Here is a 22,510-nt window from a genome sequence, read left to right as displayed (position 1 = left end):
CTGTCCACTCAGCCCTGGCTTCTCTCTTGAAGCTCCCCCTCCCCACAGCTCTCCAGGGAAGCTCCGAAGTTTTCTGCACAAACTCACTCCTTGTTTAATGGCAATGGAGACCATGGAGTGGTGACCTCTGGGGCCTCTCGGGGCCACCTCCCCAACCTCCCACCCCCGAGTTCTGGAGCTAGTTGAGAACAATGAGCATGGGTGTTAGATCCACCTGGAGTTTGAATCCCGGCTCTGTCATTGCCTTAACTGTGTGCCCGGAGGCAAGTTGCTCAGCCTCTCTGAGTCTCTGTAGGCGCTGATGGATGGTAATCCCTCTTTCGCAGGGGTGTCATGAGGCTTAAGAGAGAGCCTGCAAACAGAGCCCAGAAGACAATGAACAATGGCAGGTTGTGGCTACTGCTGTCTGGAACAAAGCCTTTGTCCAAGAAGCACAGCCGTGTGGAGCTTGGGTAAGTGGGCACTGTCCGCTTAGAGCCCCTGTGGTCAGAGCCCTGTGCAGGGGGACCCGTGAGAGAGCCTGGCTCAGACCGCCACCTCATTGTATCTGTTGTCTACGTCGGACTTTGGGTCTAGCCCAGCCCTACCCAATGGAACTTTCTGTGATGGAGAAAGTGGTCTACAGCTGCACCAAACCACCCAGGACCACCAGTCACGTGTGACTGCTCAGCGCTGGAAATGTGGCTAGCAAGACGAAAGAACTGAGTTTTAGATTTTTGCTCAGTTCTGACTAATTTAAATGTAGGTGTCAGTAGCTGCACGCCGCGTGGCTAATGGCTCCCACATTGGGCAGCATGGGGCACTGACCCCTGTTTCACAAGCAGGAAATGGTAGAGACAGAGTAGCACAGTAAGATGCCCAAGGTCACGGAGCTAGGGACAGGAACAGAGCCGAGGCCCCCTGCCTCCTCGTGGAGCTGCGTCTGCTCCAGACCGTGACCGACCGAGTGTCAGCTGGGGGAAGGACAGGAGAAGGCAGTAAACAAAGAGCAGGTTGGAGCAAACGCTCCGGAGCCCCCGCAGGGCTTGGCACCACGGCCTGCACTGCTCCTTGTGGTGTCCTTGGAGCCGGGCAGGAGGAAGGGGACCTCTTCTGTGGCAGCCACAATCCTGCTGACCCCTGCCCCAACCAGCACACGGCTTTCCCTGCCCTGGCTCCAACAGGAAAGACAGCATTATGGGGAGGTCAAGGCCATCTCCACAGCTCGCACACACATTCCACCGGCTCCCTCCCTTGGCCTGCCCACCCGGAGGTACCCAGGTGGAGGATCAAATTAATCCCCTTCTTTATCCGGAGGCTGGCACTCAAATCTCCACCCACCCAGGGAGAGTGGGCACGGTCACCGTGAGGCTGAGTGACGGCCAAGCCCTCCGGAGAAGGGGTGCTGCGGCAGAGAGCCCTGGCACCTCTCTCCGGCCATCTGTTCCCGACCCAACCCCCGTGAGCGCGCCTTGCAACGGCGGACACGCAGGTGCTGGGAGAGGCTGCCACAGGCGCCCGGAGACCAGGTGGGACCCATTGTCAGCCCTTTTCTGTGGCGTCCCCTTCCCCTCCCGCGCTTGTCTCTCTGCCCCACTGCCCCCTCCCCCTTCCCTCTGCTTCTCTTGCAGTAATGTTTTTATCAAAGAGTAGCGTATACCCAGAGAAGGACACAAGCCAGATCTGCATAACTTGGGGACTCTTCACAACGTGAACCTGCTTATATCAGTGGCACAAAGAGCAGTGACAGAACACGGCTCTGCATCCTGGAATGTCCCCTTTCCTGTCCCATCTCAGGCTGGTGCCCCCCACCCCCCATGCCTGCCTTCTCTCGACATAAAGTGACCTGGTCTGTCGCTAACTTGTCGACTCCTGTCACTCAGCGTGGTGTTGGTGAGGTCCAGCACGTGTTCAGTCACTGATGGATATTGGAGACTTTTCGGTGTGTGGGAGAATGCGAATGGCACATCCCGTCACACTCTCGTGGTGGGCTTTGGTAAGCGTATGTCATCTTTGGGGCGTGTGTCTGAGAGTGGGTGGCTGGTCTGGCCCTGGACTCCGCCAACGTTTGGCTTCGGTGGGTCCCGCCAACAGTCACACGAGTCCCCTGGTGCGAGGAGAGATCCAGGAACCCTGCCCTCACCCGCTCTTGGTAGCGTCAGAGGAGACACATGAGCCGTTCTCTCTGTGGGCGCCGTGTTTTACAGTTGCATTTCCCTGGCAACTGGCGAGGTTGAACAGTTTTCCGTGTGTTTTTGCCATCTGAATAGCTCCTTTTGAGAAGTTCTTGTGTGAGCCTTTTGCTTTTTTTTTTTTTTCCCTGTTGTGCTGTCTGCCTTTTGCTTACTGGTTTGCAGGAGTTCCTCTATATTCCAAGATCTATGTGTGTACGTGAGTGTGTGCATGTGTGCATACATGCACATATGTGAGTATACCACCAAACATCTTCCTTCTCCCAGTCAGTGGCTTGTCTGTTTACTCTCTGCAAGGTGTTTTGTGCTGCTCAAAAAAATCTTTGATTTTTATTTTTTATTTATTTGACAGATAGAGATAGACAGTGAGAGAGAGAGACAGAGAGAAAGGTCTTCCTTCTGTTGGATCACTCCCCAAATGGCTGCTACGGCCGGCTCTGCGCTGATCTGAAGCCAGGAGCCAGGTGCTTCTTCCTGGTCTCCCATGCAGGTGCAGGGCCCAAGCACTTGGGCCATCCTCCACTGCCCTCCCGGGCCACAGCAGAGAGCTGGACTGGAAGAGGAGCAACCGGGACTAGAACCCAGCGCCCATATGGGATGCCGGTGCTGCAGGTGGAGGATTAACCAAGTGAGCCACGGCGCCGGCCCCTCAAAAATTCTTAATGATAATCCAATCCAACCGACCAATTACTTTCCTTTAGAGGGAAGTATTTTTGTATCTTAATTAAGAAATACTTATTTCAAGGTCATGAAACTTTTTTTGGCTAAAAGTATTATTTACTTTTCACATTTTGATGTTTGTGTGTGGTACGAATTAAGGGTCAAATTTTTGTATGTTCTGTGATCTAAGGGGCAGAGCTTAGTTTTTCTCCATGGATGTGCAGTTGATTGACCCCAGCTACTGAAGATGATCCCTGGGGCTGGCATTGTGGAGCAGCAGTTTAAGCTGCTGCTCGGGACGCCTGCATCCCATGTTGCAGTGCCAGGATGAATCCCAGCTCCCCGCTCCTGATACAGCCTCCTGGGAAGTCAGGGGATGATGGCCCAAGTGTTCGGGTCCCTGTCTCCCACATGGGTGCAGGAGCCCAAGTACTTGGATCATCCTCCTCTGCTTTCCAAGGCAACCAGCAGGGAATGAGATTGGGAATGGAGCAGCCAGGACTCAACCGGCACCCACGTGGGATGCCAAGATCACGAGTGGCAGCTTAACCCGCCACGCCACGCGCCGGCCCCCAGCCCATCTATCTTAATGAGGGTCAGCAACAGCTGTTGATACTGGCCATAAACATCTTCGAACTTTCTTCTTCTTGGCTCTTTGCATTTTTGCATGAGTTGTAGAATCAGTTTCTCAAATTCTGCATCCCCAATATCATCTGCTTGTTTATTTATTAATATTAAATGGACTGTATATATCAGTTGGGAATAAATAACATATTTACAGTATTGAGTCTTGTAATCCATGAACCAGACATTCTTATATGTGTCAGTTTCTGTGGGTCTTCATTCACTTCTCACAAGGCTGACTTGTACTTGTGTTCTGTGTAGAGGTCTCAGCTATCTTTCATTATTTTTTTTAATTTATTTATTTTACTTGAATGTCAGAGTTACACACAGAGAGAAGGAGAGGCAGAGAGAGAGAGAGAGAGAGAGAGAGAGAGAGAGGTCTTCATCCGCTGGTTCACTCCCCAGATGGCAGCAACGGCTAGAGCTGCTCTGATCCGAAGCCAGGAGCCAGGAGCTTCTTCTGGGTCTCCCACGTGGGTGCAGGGGCCCGAGGACTTGGGCCATCTTCTACTGCTTTCCCAGGCCATAGCAGAGAGCTGGATCAGAAGTGGAGCAGCCAGGTCTAGAACTGGCGCCCATATGGGATGCCGGCGCTTCAGGCCAGGGCTTTAACCCGCTATGCCACAGTGCCGGCCCCAGAAAGCTTTCAATATTTCACATTCCCTAAGATGTTTACTGTGGGTTTTTGCAAAGACTATATCAGATTGAAAGATCTATCTTTCTATACTCTTCCATTCCTAATTTCCTTTTAGTGCTTTGATGAATGTATCATTTTATCTAGGGCTGGCACTGTGGAATAGCAGATTAAGCTGCTGTCCGCAGTGCCAGCAGACCATATGGGCACCAATTAGAGTCCCAGCTGCTCCACTTCTGGTCCAGCTCTCTGCTGTGGCCTGGGAAAGCAGTGGAAGATGGCCCAAATGCTTGGGCCCCTGCACCTACATGGGAGACCCAGAGGAAGCTCCTGGCTCCTGGCTTTAGCTGGCCCCAGCCCTGGCCGTTGTGTCCATTTGGGGAATGAACCAGCAGATGGAAGACCTTGCTATCTGACTCTCCCTCTCTCTCTCTTATATATCACTGCATTTTGTGTGCTAATATTTTCCTAAGGGGTTTTGCATCATTATTCATATAAGCAATTCATTAGTAATTCTCTCCTATGATGTCCTTATTAGGTTTTTTTTAAAAAGATTTTATTTATTTGAAAGGAAAAATTACAGAGAGGCAGAGAGAGAGAGAGAGAGAAATCTATCCACTGGTTTACTCCCCATTTGGCCACAATGGCCAGAGCTGTGCCGATCCAAATCCAGGAACCAAGAGCTTCCTCCGGGTCTCCCACATGGATGCAGGGGCCAAAGGACTTGGGCCATCTTCTACTGCTTTCCCAGGCCATAGCAGAGAGCTGGATCAGAAGTGGAGCAGGTGGGACTAGAACTGGCGCCCATATGAGATGCCGGCACTGCAGGTGGCGGCTTTACCCGCTACACCACAGCGCCAGCCCCTCCCAGACTTCTTTATCTGAATGATTTTATTCTCCTATCCATCCTTTTAAACTTTACTTACTTACTTACTTTTTTGCTTACTTGAGAAGAGAGAGGCAGAGAGCATGCCCATCCCCTGGTTCACGCCCCAAATGCCTGCAATGGCCAGGGCCAGGCCAGGCTGACGCCAGGAGTCAGGAACCAGGAGCTTCATCCAGGCCTCCCGCATGGGTGGCAGGAGCCCAGCTTCTTGAGTTGACGTGTGCTGCCTCTCAGGGTCTGCGTTAGCAGGAAGCTGGGGTCAGGAGTGGAGTTTGGTATTGAACCCAGCTATGCCAGGGTAGGGATGCTGGCAGTTTAACCACCAGGCCTCTCATTGTCATCTTTGAAAAATGCCTTTGGGCTGGCACTGTGGCTCACTTGGCTAATCCTCCACCTGCGGCGCCAGCACCCCAGGTTCTAGTCCCGGTTGCCCCTCTTCCAGTCCAGCTCTCTGCTGTGGCCCGGGAGGGCAGTGGAGGATGGCCCAGGTGCTTGGGCACTGCACCTGCATGGGAGATCAGGAGGAAGCACCTGGCTCCTGGCTTTGGATCGCCGCGTAGCGCCAGCCATGGCGGCCATTAGGGGAGTGAACCAACAGAAGGAAGACCTTTCTCTCTGTCTCTCTCTCTCTCTCTCACTGTCTAACTCTGACCGTCAAAAAAGAAAAAAGAAAAGAAAAAAAATGCCTTTGCTGGGTTCAGGACTCTGGGTTGGCAGAACTAAAGGCCAGTCCCCCTCCCTCCCCCAGGCAGGTGTTCGCCCGCTGCTGTCGTCTTCACAAGCCTGCTGCCAGTCAATGTTCTCGAACATCATCTGTCTGTTCTCTCTGGCTGCTCTATGATGGTCTCCTTGCCTTTGCTGTGCACCTGGCGTCGGGATTGGAGGCGACTTTCAACCTTCAGTGTTGTAGGCCGTGATTTCTCTACATGTCCCATTTGACTTGCTATTTCACTACTGCCCAGAATGATCAATATCTTTCAAAGTCCTTTTAAAAAAAATTCTTACATGGGAGAGTTTTATAGGCTTCAATCCTAAGAATGTACCATTCTACCTCAAGCCTCTGAAACCACAAGTTGTTGTTGTTGTTTTTTTTAATGCTTATTTATTTTATTTATTTGAGAGGTGGAGGGTGAGGGGAGGGAGAGATCTTCTATCCGCTGGTTCACTCCTCAAATGCACTCAGTAGCCTGGACTGGGGGCCTGGGACTCCACCTGAGTCGCCCACGTGGGTGGCAGGGATCCAGCTCCTTGCACCGTCTCCGTTGCCTTCCAGGGTGTGCGTGATTGGGAAACTGAACTGGAAGTGGAGCGAGACTGGAACCAGGACTGCGACATGCAGTGCAGGCGGCCCCTGTCTCTCTCTCTCTCTCTCTCTCCCCGCCCCCGCCACCTTTGGAGTAATCTACTGTTACTCTCAGTCTTGGCCGTCTCAGTTCTCAGATGTCTTTCGCAGATTGTGTGCGTCTGTCTTCCTGGGACCACTCAGTCAGGCCGGGAGTGCTCCGCGTCATTCTCCTCCTGGTGGCACTGAGCTGAGGACCCAGCTCCTTCCTTTGTCCATGAAATAAGGACCCCACAGCCTCCTTCACTGCGTTGCCCTGGGAGTTACAACTCGGCTAGTGTATGTAACAGGGTGGTACTGGGCAGACGTTCGAGCCAGCTCTCCAGAAATGATGGGGTAATGATGTTGGTGAGGGTGTGGTTAAAGTCACTGCACCCCAACCCTTAGCATCCACAGATCACCAAACACCTGGAAGGGAAGACAGGCTGCAGGCTGCTGTCTCCGTGGTCCACAAGAGGCCTGCGTGAAGGCGGGAGGCACTGCGGGCTCAGCCTGCGCTTCCCAGCCCAGGGTGTGCGCCAGGGCCAAGAACCCTTTTGGGTGCAACTTGTGGGCATGTGTAGGACAGCCCCATCATGGCCCGGGTCAGGCCCGGCCGGTGCCCCAGCAGACTCCCGGGAAGTCCTAGCTCCTCAGCCTGCCTGCTCCCCGGGAAAGGGAGGCAGGTCAGGTGGGACAGCTTGGAGAAACAGTCTTTAACTTGGACATTTATCAGCGGTTCTTCACCCTGGCCACACGTTTTAATCCCTTGGGGAGCTTCAGCCATTGCTGTCCCAGGGCCTTGAGGATGGTTTTTGGGCTCCCAGGGTGATTTGATTGAGCATCCAGGGTTAAGACAGCCAGTCACAGTCTCTGTAGTCAGTCAAGGGTGCAGCCGCCACCCAGCCTTCGTCTCCCACAGAGAGAATGAGGCCCTGCTTTCCCGCCCAGCCCGTGGCCTGGCACAACACAGCACAGCATGGCAGGGAGCCAGCACCTGAGCCCCAAAACAGGTCAAGCCAGGGGGAGGAGGCCAGGCCTGGGGCCCAGAGCTGCTGTCACTCCTGGCACACCCGCCGCCTGCCAGGCTCTGGGCGGACACTTATCTACATTGCACAGGTGGCATTACCCACACTCCGTGGCGATGACAGTCGGGCCCTCTTGGCCCGGGCCACATGGAAGGAAGTGACCCAGCCAGGAGCCATCCTGGAGCTGCCCGCCTGCGAGGCCTGCATGTCCCCTGAGTCCTTCCTGACCCCCTCCCTCCCAGGGGAGGGGCCCATCGGCAGAGAATCGGGGCTCTGCAGGAGGGGTGGGCGCAAAGGCTGCTCCTCTCCTCTCGGGGTCTCTGGCAGACAAGTGCCCCGTGTCCTTGGTGCAGGAAACCCTGAGGCAGGATGGGAGCTTCCCCAGCCTCCTCTCTGGGCCACACTCGTGAACAAATGTCCGCATTGAAGACCCTGGCTACCCCCTGACACCAGGTGCTCCCTGTTGGAACAACCTGATGTTGACCTTCCTGAAAAGAGAGAATCGAGAGCTTGCAGCTTCCTGACTGGCAGGGAAGCAGCCCTGCAAATTGAGCAGCTGTCAGCCCAGGCGCCTAGGCAGGGACTCTGTCCCAAGGCCAGGTTAAGGCTCCGATGTGGGTTCAGCTCAAATTAGCATCATGTTTGCTTTTTCTTTAATTTTTAACGAAGATGTATTTTGTTCATTTGAAAGGCAGAGTTACAGAGAGAGAGAGAGACAGAGAGATCTTCCACTCACTGGCTACAACAGCCAAGGCTGGGCCAGGCTCAAGCCAAGAGCCTGGAGCTTCATCTGGGTCTCCCATGTGGGGGCAGGGGTCAAGCACTGGGGCATCCTTCACTGCTTTCCCAGGCGCACGAGCAGGGAGCTGGATTGGAGGTGAATCTGCTGAGACTTCAACGGCGCCCACATGGGAGGCTGGCGCAGTGGGCAACGGCTTACCCTGTGCACCGCAAAGCCGGCTCCTCTTTAATTTATTTTTCATTTTATTTATATTATTTTTAAATATTTATTTATTTATTTGAAAGTCAGAGTTACACAGAGAGAGGAGAAGCAGAAAGAGAGAGGTCTTCCATCCGATGGTTCACTCCCCAGTTGGCCGCAACGGCAGGAGCTTATGCCCATCCAAAGCCAGGAGCTTCTTCAGGGTCTTCCATGCAGCTGCAGGGGCCCAAGGACTTGGACCATCTTCTGCTGCTATCCCAGGCCATAGCAGAGAGCTGGATCAGAAGTGGAGTAGCCGGGACTCGAACCGGTGCCTGTATGGGATGCTGGCGCTTCAGGCCAGGGCATTAACCCGCTACGCCACAGCACCGGTCCCTATATTTTATTTTTAGAGATTTATTTATTCATTTGAAAGTCAAGGTTACAGAGAGAAAGAGAGAGAGAGAGATCTTCCATCCACTAGTTCACTACCCACATGGCTGCAATGGCTGGGGTGGGCCACTCTGAACCCAGGAAACAGGAGCCTCATGTGGATCTCCCACACAGGTGCAGGGGCCCAAACACTTGGATCATCTTCTGCTGCCTTCCCAGGCCATAGCAGAGAGCTGGTTAGGAAGTGAAGTAGCTGGGAGGTGAACTGGAACCCATATGGGATGCTGGTGTCACAGGTGTGGTTTTATGCAGTATGCCACAGTGCTGGCCTTAATTTATTTTTTAAAGTTTTGTTATTTATTTCTTTGAGATAGAGAGCTCCTACCCACTGATTCACTCTTCAAATGCAATCAACAGCCCCAGGTTGATGCCAGTAGCCCAGGAGCCAGGAACACAGTCCAGGTGGCCCATGTGGGTAACAGTAACACATCACCTGCTGCCTCCCAGAGTCTGCATGAGCAGGAAGCTGGAGTCAGGAGCCACAGCCAGGTATCAGAACCGTGTTCTCCCAGTAGGGGCCACAGGCATCTCAGGCACCAGGCCATGTGCCACCGCTCGCTTTCTTTTAAAGGACTATGCTTAAATACTGTCAGGAATGGCACTCTTCTACATTTTTGTTTAAAAAAAAGTTTCAAAGAATCCTCACTGATTTTTCTCCTATGGCCTCATGGTCACAGGGAGCTCTGAGGTAGATCCTCAGGGCTCTGAGATCGGATGGCAGGTGCCAGACCCCACTTGGCCACCTAACACCTGCAGTGCCTTGGACAAGTGACTGCTCCGTGAGCCTCAGTTCGGGGAAGATTGGAGCACCCCAGGCCACTCATCAGGACCACGTGGAGGCCTTGGGTTCTGCTGGCATTTTGACGTCTTCAGTCTCCCCTGAAGCATAGTGAGGCGGGGGGCTCCTGGCCTGCCGACCACCAAGGCCGGACAGTGCTGACGTCCTGCATGTCCAGAGGGAAAGAAGCAATGCTCTGGGCCCCCAAAGCACATCTGACCCGAGGCTTCCACCCACTTCAGCCCCTGGCCTGTTGTAATTACAGGTCAGGCCCTGGACGGTGTGTTCAGGATCCTAACCGGAGCTGACCTTGGCCGAGTCCTAGTGAAAGGTCAGGCACGTACCTCTTCACACGCGTGTGTCTCCCTTAACTCCCAGAGCAGCCCCGAAGGTTCTCGTTTACAGCTAGGAGATTATGCACCTAAATGATTTACGTGTGTCTAGGCTGTAGGACTCGTGGGGCCAGGACAGGAACTCAGCAGCCTCACTGCGGGTCCTGGGACCTTAGCCACTCCATCCCCTGCAAGGTGCGCCCAGAAGGAAAAGGGCCTCCCCCAAAGCATCAGCTCTCAGCGGCCTGCACCAGGCAGCCCCCACATGGGCATTTTACCGCCTTCCCCTAGGGACTGGTTTGGTCTCTGACATCGTGGCCTGCAGTCACATGCACCCCGAACACCCCGTTCCCTCCAAAATGGGCCTTATTCCTGGGCGCTTCCCTTCTCGCTGTGGTTCCGGAAGCGATTGCTCAGGAAAGTGCCTGCTGCGTGGACAGGAAACGTGAGAGGTGGGGCTTGGGGACACCACACGAGTCAGCAGACGCAGACACACGGCTGCTGTCTCTTGGCCAGACGGCTTCCACTTGCCACATCCCCACCCCTGGACCTTGTGGTGGGCCGGGCAGGGCTCCTCTCTCACGCCAGCCACTCGGGGAGACCTTGCCTGGCAGCCAAGGCCCTTCAGCTCCAGAAAGTTCAGGTCTTCCTGAACTTTGGGTCTTCCCAAGCCTCTATCAGTCCAGCCTGGGTGTAGGATGCAAATGTACGTGGACGCCTGTGCCCTCAGGAAGAAATACGTAGCGAAGGGGACGGACTTCAGACTGCAGCTTCCGGTGGATGGGGGACTCGGCTTAAACAGTAACTACAGAGGCAAAGCCACAGCATCAGAGGCCCGTGACTGCTTTTTCAGACGAGCCAGCATTCCAGAAAGCACTGTTACTTGCATGTGAGCTGTTTGAACAATTTTGGCTCTCCCCGATCCAACTAGATTTTTTCCCCCGCCTTTTTCTAACTTGTCATGAACTTGGCATGTGTGGGGCCATCCCAGAGCTGGGCTGCCTGCTGGAGTGATTGCAAGAGCCTTGACCTCACGGGACAGCTGACCACAGGCTGCTTCCATGGTCGTTTTATTCAGTGTGGGTTTTGATAGACAAACTGCAGATGGGTCCTTTGAGAACCTAGGCCCAGGCTCCTGTAAGAGGGTACCTGCTGGTGGCCTGCACGCAAGGCTTCATGGACTCGACACAGCAGAAGGGGCCAGAAGTGGACAGGAAATGTTCTCAGTTGGGTCGGTTTGATGGCCTGCGGCTGAGAAGTTGCTTCTCTGTGTGCAACAGGTGACCGTGTGATGTCAGCCAGTGTCGTTCAGCAAGGACGCGATTGGTGAGCGATGGCATCTCTGCACCACAGAACACAGTCCTGCTTTGTGAGGGGCCAGCGTGGCTAACGTTTACAGTCACTGATATGTAGAGACCTCTCATGAAGTGAGAAAAAAAGCATGGAGTGGAGAAGTGTGTTTCACATGCTTTCCTTTCTATGGGAAAAGAAGGAAAATACGTGCTTGAAAGTTCATTTTCATGTTTGAAATCCACGCATACAAGTGGTCTTCAAAAAGTTCATGAAAAATGTGTATGGGGGCCGGCACTGTGGCATAGCAGGTAAAGCTGCCGCCTGCAGTGCTGGCATCCCACATGGGCGCTGGTTCAGGTCTCGGCTGCTCCACTTCCAATTCAGATCTCTACTATGGCCTGGGAAAGCAGTAGAAGATGGCCCAAGTCCTTGGGTCCCTGCACCCATGTGGGAGACCTGGAAGAAGCTCCTGGCTTTGGATCAGCCCAGTTCCTGCCATTGCAGCCATTTGAGGAGTAAACCAGCGGGTGGAAGACTCTCTCTCTCTCTTTCTCTCTTTCTGTAACTCTGCCTCTCAAATAAATAGCTAAATAAATCTTTTAAAAAGAATAAGAAAAAGAATAAGAAAGAAGTCAATTACAGAATGGAATCGGTGTATGAATAGACTGGGCTGTGTCGCCCGTGGGGCATGTTGGAGCAGCCACGGTGGCTGTCTGGCTAGCAGACCATGGATCCTGTCCGCGTCCTTCTTGGGGCCTGCTTGCCCACTCCGGAGTCTGGGATCCTCCCCAAGTGAGACCGAGCGCGAGAGCCAGCTGAGCCCAGCAAGCCTGGCTTTCTCTGGGCCAGACCTGTGATGCCAGACCCAAGGCAGCCCCGCCAGCCTTCCCCAGCCACTGGAAAGGGCCGGAGGCCATGGCTGGGGCCGGGACTGACCAAGGGGGCCCTATTTTCAGCTGAGGGGTGGGGCGGGGTGGCGTTCCCCTCGCTCTTTTTCCATGCCTCCATGCCCCTCCTCTACCTACCTCCCCCTTCCATTCCTGGGTCAGCCCTGCCAGGCCTTGTCACCTCTGTCACTTCACAAGGAATGACCGCGCCGGGACAGGGACAGGGACAGGGGCAGCTGGAAGCTCCCTCCCCTGCCTTCACAAAAGGATGCAAGTGTAGGGTGAGGGTGAGGGTCAGCGGCTGCCTGCGGGTCCAGAGCTTTGTTCTTCTGCTGTGACAAACGACTGTCAGATAAATAAATACGAGCCCAGATGACTCTAGGCTTCGTGCAGAGCTCAGAGTTCGGAAGGACCGAAGTCCACAGTCAGCCCCACTGCCAGTTCTTTCCCGGCTCCCCTCACTTTCCCGTCCCAGCAGTCCTTTGCTGCCCCCCAGGACCACTTCTTCTCTGATCCTCCAGCCTCTCTCCCTCACAGGGGCTGGGGTTCCTCTGAGCCCTCTGGGTGAGCCCCCTGCATCCTTGAGCGAGGTCCTGTCCCTCCCGGTGAGGAGTTCACAGGTTCTGGGGGCCGGGCCGGGGGTAGCTTCTGTCAGGGAGGGGGCATCAGCCTGCTCCACCCTTGTTCTGTGGGAGCTTCCTCTCTAGGGAGGGTGACTGAGTCACAAACGCCATGGGCAGCCCTGGCAGCCTCTGAGGGGGTGGAGGGAGCCACCTGGGGATGCAGAGGCCTTGTAGAGGCAGAGGGAGTTCCAGAACATTCTGTACCGCCCCTGATCCCAGCCTGCAACTTTCTAGGCTTCCTTGAACCGCTGGTCCCCTCCTTCCTGCTTCCCGCCTTGTGGAAATTCCTGAGCCACTCACTGGCCTGCGAGGGCCTCTGCTGCTGGGCCCTGGAGTGATGGGCACACTCCTGCTGGCACGAGCTTTGGGGACGGCAAGGCGGCCTGACACCATCCTGGTGGAAGAGGGCATTGGCACTGGAACAGGGGTTGGAGATTAAAAAATTCTCTCTCTCTTCCCTGTGCTCGCTCGCTCTCTCCTGTTTCTCCCTCTCTCTCTCTCTCTCTCTCTCTCTCTCTCTCTCTTTCATTTTTTCCCAGTGGAGTCCCCAGACCACATTCTAGTGCCAGCCACATCCCAGGGTCACTTCAGTCTGGAAAGCAAATGCCCTTGGCGGGGACCCTCTCTCCTCCGGAAGCCCCTCATCCCTGGCCTTTCTTCCCCAATGCGGCTCAGAGAACCCCGGGATCAGCTGACCGTCACCCCGTCCCTCTCACTCAAGCCTTTGAAGTTGCTGGGGGGGGCGCTGCACAGGCGGGCTGGGTGTGCCCCGGAGCTGCTGCAGCAGCCAGAGCTCGCGCACTTGCAGGGCCCCGCTAAAACTCAGGGGGGCAGTGCCACTGCCCAGGTCAGCCACAGCCTGGGCAGCGCACGTGAATGACGATCGCAGTCTGGCCTTGGTCTCCCCACGTTCCAGGGATTCCTAGGAGGTGCCGAGGGCAGGGGGAACCCAGTGCTGCTTGAGCATCGGGCATTGTCTGTTCCTTCCTGCCCGCAGCTCTGCTGGACAAGAGAGGAAGGGTCTCCTTCATCTCCTGCCCCTCTGCAGCGACACAGACTCACCTACCTGCCTGGCCGCACCAGGTGGATGACCCAGTCCGCACCAGGTGCTCCCCACCCAAGGCTTGTCCTGGCTACGGGTGTGTAGTGTCTGAGCCTGCAGTTCCACTCTCAGTGGGGCCAGTGTGGGTCTTCCAAGAACAGAGCCCAGGCCCGGGGTTAGACATGCAGGAGTTTTTGCAGGAAGGGCCCATGCTGGGCAGGGGAGCAGGAGGTGCTGGGAAACCAGGGACAGATGCAGGTCTCCCCCCTGTGCAAGGCCGGGGGAGGCAGGAAGAGAACAGGGACCAGCACAGCCCTACGGAGGTCTTGGCCAGGCAGAGGGGCAGCCCCTCTTCTTTTGTTTTTGTTTGTTTGTTTGTTTTTGTTTTTGTTTTGTTTTTTGAAAGGCAGAGTTAGAGAGAGAGAGAGACAGAGACAGAGACAGAGAGAAAGGTCTTCCTTTTCTGTTGGTTCACCCCACAAATGGCCACTACAGCTGGCGCTGTGCCGATCCGAAGCCAGGAGCCAGGTGCTTCCTCCTGGTCTCCCATGCGGGTGCAGGGCCCAAACACCTGGGCCATCCTCCACTGCCTTCCTCAGCCACAGCAAAGAGCTGGCCTGGAAGAGGAGCAACCAGGACAGAACCAGTGCCCCAACTGGGACTAGAACCCCGGGTGGCGGCGCCATAGGCAGAGGATTAGCCTAGTGAGCCGCGGCGCTGGCCAAGCCCCTCTTCTTGAAGGCATGGGCCAGCACTCTCCGCCACTGTGCTGTTACATCTCCTAAGTATGCACCCCAGGGAAACGGACACGCAGCCCTACAGAACTGTTCTTCATACCTTTATCTCAATCACCGCCGATGGGAAACAGCTGTCCAGAGACAGGTGAGGGGTGGACAGCTGGTGGCACAGCCTCATTGCAACGGAAGCACAGGGAAAGGCACAGAGGGCTGATGCACCCACGGCGTGGGCCTGTCTCACCAGCATCACGCCGAACGAAGCCGCCGCACGCAACAGGGCACCTGCTGCAGGATTCCGTTTGTAGGAAGTCCAGAAAAGCAGCATTTGTCTCAGGTAGCAGCTGCTTCGTGCCTATGGGCTTGAGGGACAGGGGCCTGGCTTAGAGAGCTCGCTGGAGTTGGGGAACGCTCTAGACGGAGATCTGGATTTTGGTTGGACTTGGCCAAAACTCGCTGCGTGGTGCTGTGAAGTCTCTTTCGCTGTTTGAAGATTTTCCCTCAATCAAGAGAAATCCCCCACTTGACAGATGAGGCTCAGCGAGGTTGAGGGTTCACCCCAGAAGCCCAGAGGTGGGCTCGGGCCAGAGCCTCGTCGGCCCAGTAGGCGTCCCGTGGCTCCAGCACTGGCTCAGGAGCCTCTCACCGGGCAGCCACGTACCTCCCTGGGCCCCTTCCCTCGGCTGGAGCAGCTCTTCCTCTGGAAGGCTGGGACCTCAGGATTCTGGAAGATTCCACAGATCCTGGTCTGCGGCTCAGTCCTTGTCAGTAGCCCAGACAGGGCCTTAGTCAACCTGGCTCCATTTCCCCAGAGGAGAGCTGGCTTTGTAAGACCTGGGCCAGGTGGGTAGGCTGGAGGACGCTGCATCCAGCTGCAGGTGAGACCGTTCTAAGACTCTGGGGACTGGAGGCCACATCTCAGCTCCATGTCACTGCCTGCTGTGTGCCCTGGCCTCGCCATTAAGGAGTAAAGGGTAGGGGGAGTAAAAATAGAGGTGGGAGGAGGAGTATGTGAAGCACCCAAGACAAACAAAGAAGGCTCTCAAAACAGTTCTTCACGTTGCCCCATCTGCTCACTCATTCGGTTAGTCATTCAACAAACACTTAGGGATTCCTGTGTAGCCAGGACTGTGCTATGCAGAGATGACTCGGCCCTTGCAGTCCAGGAAATATGCAATTAGAATTCCTAGTGCCATTGTAATGGACTCTAACACCCCGCTGGGGAACTTCCAGCCTCACGCTTCCTTCTCCAAGTTGTCCTTGCTTTTCTTTTATTAAAAATTTTATTTGAGAGGCAGTCAGACAAACACAGAGGGGAGAGACAGACAGACAGAGAGTGCCTATCCGCTGGTTCTTTCTGAAAACGCCTGCAACAGCTTGAGCTGGGCAGTGGCTGATGCCGGGAGCTAAGAACCCAGTGTGGGTGCCCTACCTGGGAGGAAAAACCCCATTGCCTGAGTCTCCAGGTCTGCACTAGCAGGAAGCTGGAATCAGAGTGAAGCCGGGCACTGAAGCCGGGCACTCCAATGTGGAATATGCATGTTAACATGTTAACCTGCGTGCTGACTGCTGGGTTAAACGCCCGCATCCTTGGCTACTGTTGAACGCTTACTTGTAGAAACCATGGAAGCAGGTGAGGTGAGCGTTTGGCGCGACAGTGCACCTCCAGGGTTGAGACGCTGCCAGGGCCGCCCATGTCCTGTGTCAGGTGTCTGAGTCCCATTCCAGCTTCCTGCTGCTGCACACCCTGGGAGGCAGCGGCGACGGCTCAGTACTGATGTCCCTGCCAGCCCTCTGGAGACCTGGATTGGGTTCTGGGTTCCTGGTTTCAGCCTGGCCCAGCCCTGGCTGTTGTGGGTACTTGGGGGAGTGAACCGGAAGATGGAAAATCTTTCTCTGCTTTTGTCTCTGTGCCTTTCAAATAAAGTGAAAATTTAAAATGGTGTACTTGAGCAGTAGTTCACACAAAAGAGAATACAAGTACTTTTTTTTTTTTAAACCACTTTTAATTTTGTGATGGTAGGTAAAGACAGCACAGAGTGCTCTCGTGTACCCATCACCGGGCTTCTCCTTTGAAAACATAGCATGATTACCCAGCTAAGAAATGAACCTTGTTGCAATATTATTAACTGAAGCACAGAGTTTATGTGATCTCCCTGGCTTTTCCGCGGGAATCCCTTCCTTGGTCCAGGGTTCAGTTTAGGATCCCTCCTTGCGTTTGCCGGGTCATGGGTCTCTCCCTAGCTGGGAGAATCCCTCAGTCTTTCCTGTCCTCTATCCTTAACCCTTTGGGCGGGCACTGCTCGCTGACTGTAGACGGCCCCTTTGCTTGCGTTTGTCTGGTGTTTTCTGGTGATTAGGAGGGGGCCATGCAATACCGGGAGTTGGGCACAGCAGGGAAGGACCCTGCTTCCCACGTCATCTGCGCACGTGACGTCAGTGTGTTTTCCTGTAATGCTAACCTTGATCGTGTGGCTACGGTGGTGTCCGCTGGGCTTCTCCGCTGTAGAGAAACGATTTTGCCTCTAGAAGTTATTGAATAATTTGAGTGTGACAATTTCGAGGCTCTGCAGAAATCCTGCTTCTGCTTAAATTCCGCCCGCTGATTTTAGCATCTACTGGTGAATTTTGCCTGTGATTGTGCTTGTGTTGTGGTAACCCTCGCCCACTGCTTCCACTTTAGGAATGGGGGTCTCTAAGGAAGAATTGTCACTTCTCTCCCATGTGTCTATTTGTGGAGTTAGTTACTTACAGCAGTATGGGTTCCTGGGCATTGATTTCATTCCCGGGGCCGGCACTGTGGCTCGGAGGGTTAAGCTGTGACCTGCAGTGACAAATCCCATATGGGCACCAGTTCAAGTGCTGGCTGCTCCACTTCTGATCCAGCTCCCTGCCAGTGCTCCAGGAAAAGCAGTAGAAGATGGCCCAAGTCCCTGGGCCCTGAACCCATGTGGGAGACCCAGAAAAAGCTCCTGGCATTGGCCTGGCACAGCCCTGGCCTTTGAGGCCTTTTGGGGAAGTGAACCAGTAGATGGAAGATCTTTCTCTCTCTCAGTAATTGACTTTCAAATAAATAAATAAACTTTTTACAAAATTTCATTCTTTGGGTTATAATCCAATGCTATTTGTTTTGTTGCTTAAGTTGTTCCCAAATATTAAATGCACCTTTTTAAATCTTCAAGCTCACACATAATTTGAGAAAATTAAAATACCATGAAATATGGTGTTTTTCACCAATTAGATGGGCAAAGAACAAAAAACTAAATGAGGGGTGGGCATTGTCACACAGTGGGCTAAGCTGCCACTTGGAATGCCTGTGTCTTATATCAGAATGCTGGTTCCAGTCCTGGCTACCCTGCTTCAGATCCAGCTTCCTGCTAAAGCACCTGGGAGGGGCTGGTACAGTAGGCTGATCCTCTGCCTGCAGTGCTGCCATCCCATATGGGCTCCGGTTTGAGTCCTGGCTGCTCCACTTCCGATCCAGCTCTCTGCTGTGCCTGGGAAAGCAGCAGAAGATGGCCCAAGTCCTTGGCTCCCTGCACTCGTGTGGGAGACGGGAAGAAGCACTTGGCTCCTGGCTTCGTATCAGCTCAGTTCTGGCCATTGTGACCATTTGAAGAGTGAACCAATGGAAGGAAGACCTTTCTCTCTGTCTGTCCCTCCCACTATCTGTAACTCTACCTCTCAAATAAATAAATAAATAAAATCTTTAAAAAAAAAAATAAAGCACCTTGGAAGCAGCAGATGATGCACGGTCAAGGACTCGAGTTCCCGCTACCTGTGTGGGAGACCTGGATGGAGTTCCTGGCTCCTGACTTCAGCCTGGCCCTGCTGTGGCTGTTGGGGCCATTTGGGGAGTGAACTGGCAGATGGAAGATCTCTCTCTCTCTCTCTCTAACTCTGCCTTCCAACTAAACAAATAAATCTGTAACAAAAAGCCAAATGATGCCATGCATTAGTGAGAACAAGGGAAATAGCACTTATATGATGCTGGGATTGTAGCTTATAGTGCCTTTTTTGGGGGAAATTGCTGATTCATTAAAAAAAATTTTTGACAGGCAGAGTTAGACAGTGAGAGAGAGAGAGAGACAGAGAGAAAGGTCTTCCTTCGGTTGGTTCACTCCCCAAATTGCTGCTACGGCTGGCGCGCTGCGCTGACCCGAAGCCGGGAGCCAGGTGCTTCCTCTTGGTCTCCCATGGGGTGCAGGGCCCAAAGACCTGAGCCATCCTCCACTGCCTTCCCGGGCCACAGCAGAGAGCTGGACTAGAAAGGAGCAACCGGGACAGAATCCGGCGCCCCAACCAGACTAGAACCCGGGGTGCTGGTGCCACAGGCGGAGGATTAGCCTAGTGAGCCACGACGCCGGCCGATTCATTAAAATTAAAATGCATATATCCTTGGACTCAGCAACTTACGTGCTAGGAATCTTTCCTGAAGATCCACTCTGACCTGGGGGATGGTGCACATGCAGGGATAGTATTAGCAGCGCTGCCTGTGATATCGAAGATGGGAACCTGCACAGATGTGGGCCAGGCTCAGACTGGTTATTTGTTGTGGGCTAACCCAGAAGGAAGCAGGGGTAAGCAGTGACGTCAGAAATATTCCCCAAGGAGTGAGGCTCAGTGAGAAGTCAAGGTTTGCGCTGGTGTATTCAATGCTAACACTGGCTGCAATAACACCAAAAAGATGACACAAATGCACATGTGTACGCACACACACGCATGGTGTGCTTCTCTAAGCAGATACGGCAGAAACTTGAGTGGGAAGCAGACTGAGCAGGTGACGGGGTGAAATGAAAATTCATTGTTGGAATGGATTTTGTTTCCTGCCATGAACATGCAAAGTCTATTAAATTTATTTTTTAAGATTTATTTTATTTATTTGAAAGGTGGAGTGACAGAGAGAGACAGAGGGAGGAACACACGCACACACACACACACACACACACACACGGAAAGAGAAGTCTCTGTCCACTGAATCATTCCCTAAATGGCTGCAACAGCCAGGCCAGTCCAGGCGGAAGTCAGGAGCCTGGAACTCCAGCCAGGTCTCCCACATGGGTGGCAGGGGCCTAAGCACTTGGGCCATCTGCTGCCTTCCCGGGCACATTAGCAGGGAACTGGATTGGAAGTGGAGCAGCTGAGACTTGAACTGGCAGACAGACATGGGATGTCAGCACCACAGGTTGTGGCTTTAACCCACTATTCCACAATGCCAACCCCTAAAATGATTTTTTATTTTTTTATTTTATTTAGTAAATATAAATTTCCGAAGTACAGTTTATGGATTACAATGGCTTTCCCCCCCATAATTTCCCTCCCACTCGCACCCCTCCCGTCTCCCGCTCCCTCTCCCATTCCATTCACATCAAGATTCATTTTCAATTATCTTTATATACAGAAGATCGATTTAGTATATATTAAGTAAAGATTTCATCAGTTTGCACCCACACAGAAACACAAAGTACAAAATACTGGATCAGAAGTGGAGCAGGTGGGACTAGAACCGGCGCCCATATGGGATGCCCGCACTGTAGGCGGCAGCTTTACCCGCTACACCACAGCGCCAGTCCTGGCACTTCTTTATGGTGAGCCAGATTCACCAGGACACAGTCTTCTAGTAGAGAAGCCAATCAACGCTTGATGCAAAGCCTCATGCCCCAGCCTCCCACTGCTTCTACACGGCTGGGAATCAGGCTTCTACCCTCTGGGTCTCTAAGTCCTCCTGAATTTTCTATTTTCTTCACAAAGAATGAAATAAAATTATGTTCTGATTCTTCTATTCTTTTTTTTTTCTCTTAAATTATTTATTTGAAAGGCAAGGAGGCAGAGAAGGACACACACAGAGTGAGATCTCCCATTCGCTGCTTCACTCCCCAGTTGCCCGCAACAGCTGGAGTTGGGCCAGGTTCAAGCCAGGAGCCCAGAGCTCAATCAGGTTTCTCCTGTGGGTGGCAGGGACCCAGGCACTTGGGTCGTGGCTTGTTGCCTCCCAGTGTCTGCATTAGCAGGGAGCTGGAAAAGAGAGGCAGATCTAAGATTCAAGCAAGGTACCCCAACATGGGGCATGGGCAATCCAAACGGCATCTTTTTAAGAAAAAATAGTTATTCATTTATTTATTTAAAAGGCAGAGTGAAAGTGAGAGATATCAATCTTCCATCTGTTGGTTCACTCCCCAAATAGTTGCAATGGCTGGGGCTGGGCCAGGCCAAAGCCAGGAGCAAGGGGCTTCTTCCAGGTCTTCCACGTGGGTATAGGGACCCAAGCACTTGGGCCATCCTCAGCTGCCTTCCCAGGTCATTAACAGAGAGCTGGATTGGAAGTGAAGCAACCAGAATTCGAACGGGTGCCCATATGGGATCCCAGTGTCCCAGGCAGCAGCTTAACCCGGTGCACTACAATGCCGGCTCCGCGAAGCGGAATCCTAACTGCTGCACCCAGCGCCCTCTCTGTGTCTGTATTCTTACATGGCAAAGCTAGCACAGTCAGGAAATCTAAAGTGGGCCCCTGTAAAATGTTATTCCCACCTCTACTAAATTTCTCATGTTCTTACTTCAAAAATTCATTTTAAGAATGTTAAAAATTCTTGCTTATTCTTCATAACAATTGCACACGATTTCATTGGAAGGAAGATATGCTACTGCCGTATCTGTTATCTGAAGAGCAATGCTGGCCGGCGCCGCGGCTCACTAGGCTAATCCTCCGCCTTGCGGCGCCGGCACACTGGGTTCTAGTCCCAGTCGGGGCGCCGGATTCTGTCCCAGTTGCCCCTCTTCGAGGCCAGCTCTCTGCTGTGGCCAGAGAGTGCAGTGGAGGATGGCCCAAGTGCTTGGGCCCTGCACCCCATGGGAGACCGGGATAAGTACCTGGCTCCTGCCATCGGATCAGGGCGGTGCGCCGGCCGCAGCGCGCCGGCCGCGGCGGCCATTGGAGGGTGAACCAACGGTGAAGGAAGACCTTTCTCTCTGTCTCTCTCTCTCTCTCACTGTCCACTCTGCCTTTCAAAAAAAAAAAAAGAGCAATGCTAATGTGGGTCTCAAAAAAATGGAGTGCCAGGGCAAGTTCTGTGGCACAGTAGGTTAATCCTCTGCCTGTAGTTCCGGCATCCCATTTGGGCGCTGGTTCTAGCCCCAGCTGCTCCTCTTCCTATCCAGTTCTCTGCTGATGGCCTGGGAAAGCAGTAGAAGATGACCCAGGTGCTTGGGTCCCTTGCACCTGGGAGGGTGGAGAGAGACCCGGAGGGGGCTCCTGGCTTTGGATCGGCCCAGTTCTGGCCATTGTGGCCATTTGGGGAGTGAGCCAGCAGATGGAAGACTTTTCTCTCTGTCACTCCCTCTCACTGTCTGTAACTCACCTGTCAAATAAATAAATAAAATCTTTAAAAAAAATTGGAGTGCCTGCTGTGTACTAGGCCTGAAGAGTGCTACTTAGTGAGTCGTCAGCTCCAAGATCGCCTCCCCTGCCCCTCCATGGGCATCCCCCAAGGTCATTTCCAGCCACGCCTCCAGTCCTGCTGGACCTGTGGAACAGGTCTCCTGCTCAGCCCTGCCTACTGGCTCTTCCACCCTTTCATGCTGGGAACAGAATTCTGGGGCTGGTGATCACGTAGTCACTGGCACTTCAGTGCAATCTCGGGTTGCTGGCCTAGTGTGCAGCCATTAAAACAGCTTCAACAATGACAATGAAACAAAGCCACTGCTGTGATGAGGCAGTGAAGTGACCCCCAGCAGTGGTTGAAATGTGGTCTCATTTGCTTATGTAACTTTCTGTCTAGGAAGAGAGGTCAGTGACAAGGGTCCCCCCATTCTAGAGAAAGGAAGAGGACTCATAACAGCAGCAACAGGAGAGAGAGAGACAGACAGACAGACAGACAGACAGACTAGTTCTGCAGGCTTGCCCTGACTCCTAACCTCAGCCCATATGAAAGGGGCTGGGGCTGGCATTGGACAAGTGGGACAGTGAGCAGCGGGTGCTGTGTGTCTCCCCATAGCTCCCCTCTTCAAGCCAAGAGAAGGAGGCATTAACCAGATCCTCCCCTCCCCCAAGAGAGTAGGGCACTTGCCAGGAGGGAAGACAGCCAGTTCCCGCCTCAGAATTGCAGAGATCCCCAGCGGTGCGCTA

The 22,510-nt window shown here is 53.6% G+C and overlaps 1 protein-coding gene across 1 annotated transcript in view; it reads left to right on the top strand.

Moving 5' to 3' along the window:
• Window positions 1-332: 332 nt before the first annotated feature.
• The window catches only part of ZRANB1 (zinc finger RANBP2-type containing 1), a 111,724-nt gene continuing 89,546 nt past the window's right edge, over window positions 333-22,510 (top strand). Inside the window, exon 1 of the mRNA XM_070057090.2 lies at window positions 333-452. Within this exon, the coding sequence (XP_069913191.2) occupies window positions 334-452 (119 nt within the window). The 5' untranslated portion in view covers window position 333. The remainder of the gene's footprint in view (window positions 453-22,510) is intronic.

Source organism: Oryctolagus cuniculus, chromosome 15, assembly GCF_051225735.1.
Source record: "Oryctolagus cuniculus isolate XC-2025 breed Fujian yellow rabbit chromosome 15, ASM5122573v1, whole genome shotgun sequence".
NCBI lineage: Eukaryota > Metazoa > Chordata > Mammalia > Lagomorpha > Leporidae > Oryctolagus > Oryctolagus cuniculus.
This window is presented reverse-complemented; position numbering and strand designations above follow the sequence as displayed.